The 12,945-nt window shown below is 43.6% G+C and overlaps 1 protein-coding gene across 1 annotated transcript in view; it reads left to right on the forward strand.

Annotated features, from left to right (window-relative positions):
- The window catches only part of CFAP54 (cilia and flagella associated protein 54), a 2,285,874-nt gene that overhangs the window by 112,705 nt on the left and 2,160,224 nt on the right, over window positions 1-12,945 (forward strand). Inside the window, exon 6 of the mRNA XM_086918163.1 lies at window positions 6,292-6,435. Within this exon, the coding sequence (XP_086774289.1) occupies window positions 6,292-6,435 (144 nt within the window). The remainder of the gene's footprint in view (window positions 1-6,291; window positions 6,436-12,945) is intronic.

Here is a 12,945-nt window from a genome sequence, read left to right on the forward strand (position 1 = left end):
GGCAGGTTGGTGGCGGAGCAGTCCTGTAGGGCTAGTGCTTAAGCAGTAGATGTCCTTTTCTTCCTGGGTCAACACGGCTCTTCTTTCCTTCTTTCTTTCTCGAATCTGAGGAGGCAAGGTTCAGAGTCACTCCAAAATATTAAATTTAGGGGCATTAACCGGATGTGAAGGTCAAGACCATTGGGTCACTTCATTAGGGTGGGTACACCCCCTATTATGCTACCCTCCAATGGGAGGGGTTATGAGCCGCTTCCTAATTGATTGGGTCCCCTCATCTCCAAGATGGAGGGGGCTAAGCTCTGTGCGTCACCTTGCCTCCCCCACCTGAGTGGTGGGGTTGGCAAAGGTAGGCACACTTCTCTTCCTAGCTCTGTTTTCCCGCCCATTCTCCCTCCCGAAGTGGGGGTCAGAACCTGTGGGAGACAGTTGCTGCGGGCAGGAAATGGCAGTGTCAGCTTACAAAGGTGAAAGACCTTTGAAGCTTTCCCTCTCGTGGACCCAGCCCATCCTGGGGGAGGGGATATGTCACCTCTGCCCAGGATTTGCTATGTTTCTGGACCCAGAGAGCAGAGGCCCTCTACCCAGTAGTCCAGAAACCTGTCTGGTCGTGGCAAAAGGCATGCAACCATTCAGGAACCTCACCAAGGTTGTTAGTTTTTCAGGGGGCATCTCTAAGATGCCTTTTGTGTGCATTTTCCCTAAATCCCACCCTAGCATCAATGTGGGTTTAATGTGCTGAGAAGTTTGCTACCACACTTTCCAGCTTTTAGTAAAGCCATTATGGAGTAATGTAGTTTGTAATGACCAACTCCCAGATCATATACTCTTTATGGCTTTACCACACTTACAATGCCTAAGAATGGACTTAAACACTATAGGGGTACAGGGCTCATGCCACTGTACCCTCACCTGGGAGTTAGAGCACCTTGCTAGAGGGGTGACTTGCCTAGTCCACAGGCAATGGATGGCAGGCATGGCACACAGGGATGTGTGCCATGTCGACTCTTCACTTTTCCCTGCACCAAAACACGCAGTCGGCACTGGCAGTGTGTGAGTGTTAAGTTGCAGGGCCTCAAGAACGGCAAAATAGGTGCTACAGCCCTTAGAGGCCTCACCTGGCCACAGTGCCCTTGACTCCCATGGCACCTTTTACAAGGGGCTTACTTGTGGCCAGAGATGCCAATTGGGGGTACAAAGGTACAGTTTTGAGAAAGAACACAGGCCCTGGGAACCTGGTTGGCCGGGACCCAGGGCACACTATGTCAAAGTGCATTATGTGTCAGGCAAAAAGTGGGAGGTAACCATGCAAAAAGGGTCACTTTCCTACAATACATAATGATCTATATCAAACAGGGCCTTCCTACCTCAGAACCAGATTCAGCTTTCATAACCCTACACGACAGCGGAGATCCGCCAACTAATTTCTGACAGAAATCCCTAGGATTCTGCCGCCAAGAGCAGGAGGAAGATCTTTAGCATTCCTGGGTTCCAAAGCATAGAATCCGCTTCCACAGGAGCTGCAGACTATGAGAGACTCAGGGCTGTTTAAGAAGAAACTTAAAACCTGTTTTTTTGTGCAGGCTGAATATACATTTAGGCCCTGTATACAAATGAGCCGACTTTAGTTAGAATGATTCGAGGTTGTATCCCCACACGTACATCCAGGAATTCCACCCTGAATGAATACCATGCAGACTCCGCTTTACCTGGCAAAATACCCTAATGTGCCTCCCCATTCAGGCTAGAATAAAGGACCACTTTGCCTCCCATTTATCGATTGCTTTAAGCATGTAGTAATTAGGAGTGAGGCATTGCTGTACGTCGGGGCTGTCTGCAGGACGTCGTTTGGGGCAGGGCTGTGCGAGTACCTACAACCCCTGTCGATCCTCCTGCAGCTGGTAAAATTGACCCTAGTGTTTCCCTCAGCTGCAACATTCTGGTGTGAGAACACTGGACCAGTAGTAATCGGGTGGAATGGTATTCGCCTTGAAGATATCACTCCATCTGACTCATCATCAGGGCCATGGTAAGATGCTGCCATAATATATCAGGGACATAGCACAGTCATCACAGAGCTACCATTTTCTCTAGAAAAGCGATAAATAAAAGGCTTAGCTCTAATTCCCTAATTTTCCTTCAGATGCCCAGGAACATATCCCTGCACTCTGTGCCCATACACCTCTTCAGGTACAGTGCTGCAGCATGTCTTCGGATGCCTGCTTACAGCTCGCACGCACTTCATAATTTCACTACATATTGACTCAAATGCCCAATTCCTACCTCAACCAGCCAATCACAGCTTCTATCCCCACACACGACCACAAATCCAGAAATACAACCGCAGATTTCGGGGCACAGTTTCATTACCCGGGACAGTCACCTTCTACTCGAGCGCTAATGAATCAAACATGCGGGTATGGCCTGATATATTAAGTGCAGCTCCTATGCACGGGTATCTCCTCATATGTAGCCGCAGCCGTACAGAGAGAGTAGTCTTGGATGTGTGGGTATATTATTTCCTTATTTTCACCAGTGTAGCTGGAAAGGAACTGGTGTGGCATAGTTTGTCCGGTGCTTCCAGTATGTACTGTTCTAACCTGCTATGTGCAGTCTTCCATTCATATGTCCTCTGGAAGCCCAGGTACACCCGGACAGCATTATGCTTGATTGTAGTGTCACATCCTCATCTGCCACCTCCTTCTCCTAGTTTCTGCCATTTTATTGGACACCTCTCTTTGCTTATAAGGTACATCTGGGCAACGTGACCTGCATGTTGTCATGTTATGTTCCATAGGGGAAAGAGCAGGGCTGTTCCTTATCCCATCTTCTTGTCAGTGACGCTCCTCCCACTCCCATTTGGAGATAGTCAATGTCTGGAATCCTCCACTGTGACTTTCGCATCAGAGCAGAAGTTTGGAAAATGGGTACACAGAAAAGGGAAAGGAATTTACAGCCCCCCCCCCCCATCACGCCCCCCACACCGTGTGCAGTTGCACCCATGAGCATGTGTGTCATCACCTGCCTAGTCGAAGCACTGGCCTGTCCTCCACCCTGTGTGCTGTATAGTGTCCCTCCACCAAACAGGCTCCTTGGCTACTAGTCAGGCCTTTACCTTATATTTTCCCCCAATCTGCCACAGTTTGTGGTAAAGGGAGGAAATGTGACCCTCCCTAAAGCCCTCTACAACATATAGTTGAGGTGAGGGGTTAGAGGGAGGTTACCTAACGTCGTTTCTTGGTATCCACACTGAACAGAACATGTCTAGAGAGCAAGTGTTGAATACTTTTATCCTGGCCTGACCAGCTTTTTTTTATTTCATTGCCAGTTTATTTAGACGGGGAGACATGTAAGGTATTCTTACATCCACATAAAACATCTGTAATTTCATAGCTGTCCCCACAATTAAGCCTGCCGTAGTGCTCCGTCAAAGTCTTATTTCTGGTGCAGTGCTGCCATCAAGTGGCCATTTCGTATTATTTTAACTATTATCTGCTGCGAGGCACACTATAGTTTTATGCTAGTTTCGAATGACCATCTTGTGTGTTGATCTATATTTTTTTTGAGGCGTGATGTGTAGACATTTAGATGAGGATCACGTTTGTTGACAACTTTATTTAAGCCTAAATAAACCTCGGCGGTGTATTACATTCCGATTGTTGCCCTTTTCGCCCTGTTACTGGCAAAACTAGCTTTCTGATGCATTCCTCGAAGAAACTGTTCCCATCTCTTGAACAACCAGACCATACCGTGCTTTTCTTTGCAGCTTCAGAACTGGAATGTTAGTGGCAGTTGCTTAGGAACACTGTCCTATATGGCCAAAGGGCTGCGACAGTTGCTAAATGCTGCAGAGGCGTCATGAATGCATCGAGGACAGCCCCGCTATTGCCAGTGATTACCCTAAATTTTACTCCTTGCCTTCCCTACCAAACTCAAATCAGATGCTCTTTTTATAGCCTGTTAAAGTGTTTGAGGGAAAAAAAACAATTTCATACTTTCAAATTGGTCGTGCTTTTAAACGACCACAGACTCTGACTCTCAGTTTTGTGAATTTATTAAAAGGCCGAAAATAATTGAATATAAAAGCACCTCAATATCAGAGTATACAGATGTATGAAAATCAAAGCAGAGCCGAATCTACGAATATAATTTATTCGGCACAAGAGGCATAATATGATGAGCTCCAAACGGAACGCAACGAAGAAAAGAAGCTATGTCCAATTCTCTTTTCATTGGAAGAGAAAAAAAGATACCAGAAGTATGTTTGCCTACTCTACTCTAGATGAGTCCTACCTAATTTCCAATCATCAAATCACAAAGGTGTCCGCGCGTGTTGACTTCCCAAGAAGGACTCATGTCAAATGGGTCCCTGCGCATCATACAAAAAGACAATGTTCAACCCACAATACGTCACATGATAAACTTTTCCTATTAACACTATCTTCCAGTATATTTCCACAGAAGCTTTAATTAAGCCAACTTTTCATCCAGTGGCCTTGGTTCCCAGATAGGCCAGACACGAAAGGCGTTCTCCCTTCTCACCTTTCAGACTTCTTCAAAGATATTCTGGGTATCTCCTTAAATCTTAGAATAACAAGGTCGAATTCCTGCACCTGCTGTAGGATGAGAACACACTATCTTGAATCACAAAAAGGATTCATTTAATTATAATTCTTGAGCAATCAAGGGAAAACTAAACTCAAAACCACTTGCAGTTTAGGCCTATAATGCAGGCAACTTAAATTAAGCACAAATTACATTGCACGAGTAATATTTTATCCTGCACATTACACATACAGGAATGATAAGTTCTTCAATACATACAGAGTCCTACTTAAATGTGAACACTACATTTCAATGCTGATATATCTTTGAATAACATGGATAATAATCATGAAACACTGCAAATGATAAAAATACACGTGAGTGCCTTTAAACCATGAGTATAGTGCACCTATACTATTTAGAGTGCTGTAAGCGCTCTATCACCAGTCTTCTGGGATGTGCAGAGGCTCCCTTTGGGAAAGTGCATCATTTTTAAGATGGCATGCTTCCCACATCAATAATGAACACATGGTGGATTCCCTTTCTTGATGATGAAAATTCAGACATACACCCCATTCTGATTGCTCAGAGTGACATTTTTCATACCCTGCCCCTCAACTATTGAATACCTTACCTCGTGATCGATTTCTGGATTCTGATCTGTTTTCCTTATGCAGGAACTGGTTATGTGATACTATGTCGAGGTTGTTAATACCAACCTTAAATAATATCACACCCTTTACATCGGCCAACCAGTAAATCATAAGGCAAGTTTATGTGTATTATTCAAAACTCTGCCCGCATACTTATTTTGGAAGGTGAATATAAGTGGAATGAAGAATAATAATGATATACTTACTTTTCTATGTAGTAGTAGGGCGATGTACCTGATGCAAAATTATTGGCAAGTGATAAATTGCATACAGTATAGCCATCCACCACTGCAGGAAGCACAAGAGACTGCTATTTTCTGCCCCTATTTTAAATAGGTTCAGTTTCTAGTCTGCTTGCCAGGACAAGATACATCTTCCTTCTTTCCCTCACTTGTGCTGCACCATCAGTCTAGGAAAATGTACACCAAGGACCGTAGGATGTTCTAGCACTAAATAAAGCCATAAGAGCTGTTCACTTTATAAACCATAAGTAGTAATATATAAAGGGAATCTATTGATTTTGTAAGCATAAGAAAGAGCAGGAGAAGAAGAAGAAGAGAGTGAAATTCGTGAACAGGAGAGCATGGAGAAGTAGATGCTGCTTAATTAAGCAGGTTAATAAAGTGCAACTTTAACGTATCTGATGGAGGAGCAGAGGTAAATCATGAGTCAATGTTGAAAAGTGAGTTCCTCCAGGGGATGGCAAATGTTGATTGAGCAGAATTGTTAAATCTTAAAGGCCTGATTGCGAGTGCCTCTTTTTTGATAAGATAATGATCACACCCAAAAAATCCCAACACCGAGGTGAATTGATTGGGCGAGGTAATTATCACCTATTATAACTTTTTTTTTGGGGGGGATACATTCAGATTTTCATGCGTACTGCACCAAACTCTGCCCGTCACTGTAATTATTAGATTTTTCCCCCCACGTAAAATGTTGTAGCCCAAAGCATTGTTATTAATTTCTACTACAACATATCAATTCAACATACTCTACTTTGCGAAGTTCAAACAGTGCAAGCCCTTCCTATGTATGTTCAAACGTGCATTAATCAGATTGATAAATTGAAGGCATATGATTTTTTTTCTTGTAGGCACTGGAATTCCTTTTGTGGGCCAGCGTGTGTATGGAATCATCTATCCCGCTTTTAGCCATTCATTACTTGACCTGGCGAGCCACCCTTTACACTGCTGTCTGCCAGTGCTATTTTGACTGCAAGGCTAGTGTCCATGGAGAGGTAATGTTGCCTGGAAGTTAAATATGTAACTGCTACTGGTTAACTTGAAAACGAACTGCCTTTTAATAATCAAGAAAAACATATAATCCAATGGATACTCTGTAGATCTTTCATCTTGGAAAATATCCCAGCTCTCAGGCTGGATTCCCGCAATCTTCATTCATTTTGGCTTGGCATAGTGTTGTGTTCTCTCAAATGTATTAGGGTCACACCTTGTAGATCCCGTAACCCCCAAAAGGGAAATATAGCCTTGAACTTGAAGGTCTCTCTCTCTCTCTCTCTCTCTCTCTCTCTCTCTCTCTCTCTCTCTCTCTCTCTCTCTCTCTCTCTCTCTCTCTTTCACACTCTCTCTCTCTCTCTCACTCCTACTCCTGCTACTACTAGTACTCCTACTCCTACTACTACTAGTACTAGTACTACTGTGTCAGGCTTGAGTGAAAGGGAGTGTGAAGAGTCAGTCAAATGTATCACAGGATATCACATCCGCAGTTTGTATATTTAGAGTCCCACCCTGTACCTCCCAAATTCAGTGCACACATTGGTATTTGTCCCAGTAGCAGCAACCTTATGCACGGGATGGGATGCAAGGGAAGCGATGCTTAGTTCAGCCTCCACTACTGATTTATAGATATAGATATAGATATAGATTGTTGGCTGTGTCGGAGGAGGCTTCATGAAATAAAAAAGCCTTAGACCAAATTGCCCTTGTGTGCGTGCTCTTTCCCAAGTGGAGTAGAGGTTTAGTTGGATATATATATATATATATATCATCAGTGATGTCATTTGAGATTTCATCAGTGATGCCACGTTTGTTTTTTTAAGTGAATTTTTAAGGTTTTTGAATTCCATTTCCTAACATTTAGTTCCTTCAGTGTGTGTGTGTGTGTGTATATATATGTATATATGTATATATATATATAAACTCAAAAGAATTTTCAAAAATCAAAAAAAAAAAAAACATTGTTCAGAAAATTAATAAAAAAAATAAAAAAGAAGAAAAAGAATAAAAAAACAGTTCTTTTCAGAACTACCTCCCATTTATAACAAAATTACTAAACTTTTTACACCCTGTCTTTCTTTTTTTCTCTTTGTTCCGCTACCCGGAGCGCTGCCCGGTTCGCGTACCGGGCGCTTAACCCGCGAAAATCTTTTTTTTCTTTTTTTTACGCTTTATATGGGCCTTTTCAGCCACCCACTTCAAATCTAGGGGGTCAGGGGGTGTCTACCCTGCCCCCTTTTATTTATTTCCCTTTTCGGTATTGCCACCTCTTGTCTCTCAATCTTACTGAGAGACAAGATGGCGGCCGCTCCGGACTGTTTCGAATGTTTACAGACACCCAAGAACCAATCAGCTTTCTGCGCGCAAGTCGTGTGGCGCGCCCGGAGCGCTCCCCGGAGCGCGTACCGGGGCGCTGCCATAGATATATATATTTTTTTGAACCTAAATTACTCAAAATCCACTGAAGCACATATCTTGAGACATAGCAAAGGCACATCGGGCTACCAGTCCCTACAATTTTGCCAAGTTTGGTGAAAATCCATTCAGCCGTTCGGGCTAAAAGTGAGGTCGACCGCCCTATGGAAATTAACATGGGGAAAACAAGTTTTGGGACCTCCTTTTTATCTCGGCCCCCGCTTGACGCATCCCCCCCCAAACTTTCAGGGAAGGACCGGAGCTCGACGAGGCCATTTTGATTGCTAAAGTTATTCCAAATAGAATGTTGCGGATTTTCTATGAAAACTAGGTCCTAACTATAACTACCTACTGGCAACCGCCAGTAGGTAATATATATATATATATATATGTATATATATATATATATATATATACATATATATATATATATATATATAATCTCCTAGTTATAGTTAGGACCTAGTTTCCATAGGAAAACCACAACATTCTATTTAGAATAACTTTGGCGCTGGTGGACGAATCTTCGCGAAATTCTCCAAGAAAATGGCCTGCTCCGCTCCGCTCCTTCCCTGAAAGTTTGGGGGTGATTCGTCAAGTGGGGGCCGAGAAAAAAGGGGGGTCCCAAAACATGTATTCCCCATGCAATTTTCCATAGGACCTTTAGCCAGGGCTACAGCCCGAACGGCTGAACGGAATGACTCCAAATTTAGCAAAGAGGTAGAGTTTGTTCGCAGATTGTGCTTTTTGTTAAATGGTGTAAATCCATTCAGTAGTTCCTGAGAAAATCTAAAGTAAAATCATAGTGATATCTAGAGACGAAATACCGTCCTCTGTACTGTACTCCGAAGTGTTGGCAGCCATCTTGTGCCTCGGTAGAACCGAGGCACAAGAAAGCAGTGAAACAACGTGCAAAACACACAAAGGGGGCAGGGTAGAAACACCCGGATCCCCTAGGCCTGCTCAGGGGGTCCCACAAGGACCCACAAGGCCAAAAAAAAAAGATATATATATTTTTTTTAAATCGCAGTGTACCAAGTACCGTACTCTGTACTGTACTCTGTACCTTCCAAAGCGCATACTGGAGGTTCCTGGTGGGCTAGTTGGCCCCCAGGGACCTCCAGTATGCACGGGGAATTAGTTTCCCCCTCTGCAAACGCGCCAGGGGGCTGCGTTACAGATAGGTGTAGTGAGGCCATGCCACTTTTTACACCTCTCTGCAACGCAGCCCCCTGGCGCATACTGGAGGGTCCTGGTGGGCTAGTTGGCCCCAAGGGACCCCCAGTATGCAAGGGGACTTAATCCCCCAACTTAGAACATGCTACAGGGCCCGTTTGCACGGGGCTTGAGGTGATGTGAGTGCAAACATGCCCTGTGGCGCGTTTTAAGTTGGGGAATTAATTCCTCTTCAATCCAGAGGTCCCCTAGGGGGCAACTAGTCCAACAGGTATCTCCAGTAAGCGCCACAGAGGTGTGTTGCAGAGTGTGGTAAAAAGGGGCCTCCTAGTTGGCTTACAGGGGACCTCAGGATTGAAGAGGAATTAATTCCCCAATCTAAAACGCGGCACAGGGCGAGTTTGCACACATGTTACCTCAGGTCCCTCCCCCTTCTTTCACTATTGAGCAAAATATTCCTGTAAAATCAGCCGAACTACGAATTCTGATTTACTCGCCTGTTATCAGGAGATACCTCAGTGCTGCATCTTTCTGCCCACTACTGATCCCGAAAAGTAATTCTAATTGTAGTTACGGTAACTTGAATTTCTTTCCATAGGCTAACATTGACTGGTTTCACTTGGACATTTTTCTAAGTGTGGAGTTTTGGAACTTGAAAAAATCCCTCAAAAATCAGTCGAACTACAAATTCCAATTTACTCACCTGTTATCAGGAGATACCTCAGTGCTGTATCTTTCAGCTCACTACTATTCCTGAAAAGTAAATTTAACTGTACTTACCAGTAACTTGAATTTCCTTCCATAGGATATCATTGCCTGCTATATAAAATATGTATACATTAAAAAAATATTAAATACAAAAAAATATTACAATTTCAATATTTTTTAAAACATTTTTTTTTCAATTTATATTAAAAATATGTAATGTAATTTAAAAAATAAAATATCTAAAAATAAATACTTTAAAACAATGTAGTAAATTAGTATAAAAAAATAACAATTAATACATTTAAAAATGATCATTTACAAAACATTTGAAATTCACTGAAAAAAACATAGGTTTCAGCCACGTTATAGTCGAGAATTAGCATTTAAAAAACGTTGGAAATTCACTGAACAAAACCATAGGTTTCACACATGTTATAGTTAGATGGACATTTCACTCATACAAAACCATTGAAATTCCGCCGTTATAGTTAGTTCAGCGAACTATAACTTGCGCGCCCGCAATGCACTGCTGATGACGTCACATATTACATCACTCATGACATGGTCAGTGACATCATTCATGACATCACTGATGACATCTCAAATGACATCAATGATGACATCACTGATGACATCATCCTTGTGAAAGAGTGGCAGACATCCTCTCACCCTAATATAACCTTTGATACACACATTCAAAAATAGAACCTAAAATTTTAAAAAAGTGGAGATACCAATACCAGTTAGAACAACCTATTCAGTAATTCCAAAATCTACATACACATCCACTCATTCACCAATAGTTCTATATAGTCACTCATACATGTACTCACTCATCATATGTACTCATGCACCTATACATGCTGTTACACACCTACACTTATACATAGTTATTCACACATATACTCACACATGCAAATAAACTATCAAACATCCATTTACTTGCATATACAGCTCTACAGACACCACTACACTTATTTCTACAGAAACGTACACATACTTACTCTCTTAAACAATCAGTTATAGAAACACATACTTATTTATGCAGGAACTCTTCCAATCTGTCACTGTTATATATCCTTACTTATATACATCAATACTCACATATACTAGTTTAAAACATATGTACTTACTCATAAAGACACTATTGAGGCAGTCATTCACTCACTAACACACCCCTTCACCCACCCATACAGTCCTGCACACATGCTGTCTTCAAAACACATACAAACAGTGAGTCAGTCATTCATGCATCTGTGCGCTAAGTAATACCCCCCACCAAACCATACAGACCCTCATTCTGATACTCAAAAAAACAACTAATAACCCATATAGACACTCATGTAGCTACTCACTAACCCATGCAGCCACTTATACACAAAGTGAGACACTGATACAGATATTTACATATTTAAACATTAGTCGCCAATGCATGTATTCACTAAGATATACTTAATAAGACAGTTATACAATCAATTTTACAAAAAAAAACATTTAGACACTTATTTACCCATTTATTCTTCCATCATCCTTTAGATATACATATATAAAAAATATTTATTTTTCAGAAAGTCACACATTCACTGGATGATGTCATCAGTGATGTAATTTGAGATGTCATCAGTGATGTCACTGACCATGTCATGAGTGATGTAATATGTGACGTCATCAGCAGTGCATTGCGGGCGCGCGAGTTATAGTTAGCTGAACTAACTATAACAGGGGAATTTTAATGGTTTTGTATGCGTGAAATGTCCAGCTAACTATAACATGTGTAAAACCTATGGTTTTTACAGTGAATTTGCAAGTTTTTTTTAAATGCTAATTCCTAACTATAACGTGGCTGAAACCTATGTTTTTTTCAGTGAATTTCAAAGGTTTTTTTCAATGCTAATTCCTAACTATAACGTGGCTGAAACCTATGTTTTTTTCAGTGGAAAAAAAAAAAAAAAAAAAAAAATATATATATATATATATATATATATATATATATATATATATCCTGCTGACGGTCCCCAGTAGGTAATTATAGTTAGTACCTTGTTTCTATTCAAAAAGCATTTTTTCTTTTCCCAATAACTTTGGCGCGGGTTGGAGGCGTGGCCTGGCCTGCTAAAATGGCGTCCGTGCCTCTCTAGAGCTCCGTCCGTACGCCTGCGCTATCTGTGATCATTGATGCCAGAATCCTCCCTAATCCCACTGGCCCAGATGCCCACATTGACAGTACCCCCAGCCCCCTCCACTGATATCGAAATGAGACTGAGCTGCACTCTGTACCGTTTGTGCGGCCATCCCAACGGCCCTGCGGTAAGGCCAAGATGGCGGCACCCGCCGAGTGTCGGACGTCCTGAGGCGGGGAAGAGCCGGCACCGGCGGCCCACTGCGAGCACACTGGACAACTCCTGATGCCCTCTGGCCCAGCAACGGGGGGAAGAATTGTGGGCACCCGCATGGACACTCCCGCGACTGCTGAGCCCCAAAGGTGGCCTGGGCACTGCAAGCAACCCCCTTGCCCGAGGTCTGAAGCCGACCCTCTTGCAGTGCGACATCCACCTCGCCAGCGGCCGTCACCAGAACGCGGCGATTGGGCCCCTCCAATTGCCGCCTAGACACAAGCGGTCAGCCGAGATCGGGGCTCCGAGTATTGGCTATCCCGCCCCACATCTGCGACGCATCCAGCACACATCCCCCAGCCAGCAGCCCACGCAAGGAATCGCTGAAATCGCCACCCACTGAAGCCGCGACGCTGCGGTCTTCCCCTCACCGGCCATCCCAGCGATCTTGCTGTAAGGTCAAGATGGCAGCGCCCGCCGAGTGTCGGACTCCCTGAGGCGGGGAAGAGCAGACATTGACGGCCCACTACAAGGACACTGGACACTTCCTAATGCCCCCTGGCCCATTGATGGGGGTTAGAGTTGTGGGCGCCTTCATGGACACTTCCTTGCCTGCATGGACACTTCCTTGACTGCATGGACACTTCCTTGACTGTTGCACCCCAAAGGTGACAACGCGGCTCTGCGGTGCAGGGGCCCCCGGACCTTGCCCGGGGCCTGAACCCAACCCTCCTGCGGTGCATCATCCACCTCACCTGCAGCCATCACCATAACCCGGCGAGTGGAGCCCCCCGCAATTGGCGCTTAGTCACAAGCGGGTTGCTGGAATCGGGTCTCCGAGCACCGGCTATGCCGCCCAACATCTGCGGCACATCCAGC

This window comes from Lissotriton vulgaris, chromosome 1_1 (genome assembly GCF_964263255.1).
Source record: "Lissotriton vulgaris chromosome 1_1, aLisVul1.2, whole genome shotgun sequence".
Lineage (NCBI taxonomy): Eukaryota > Metazoa > Chordata > Amphibia > Caudata > Salamandridae > Lissotriton > Lissotriton vulgaris.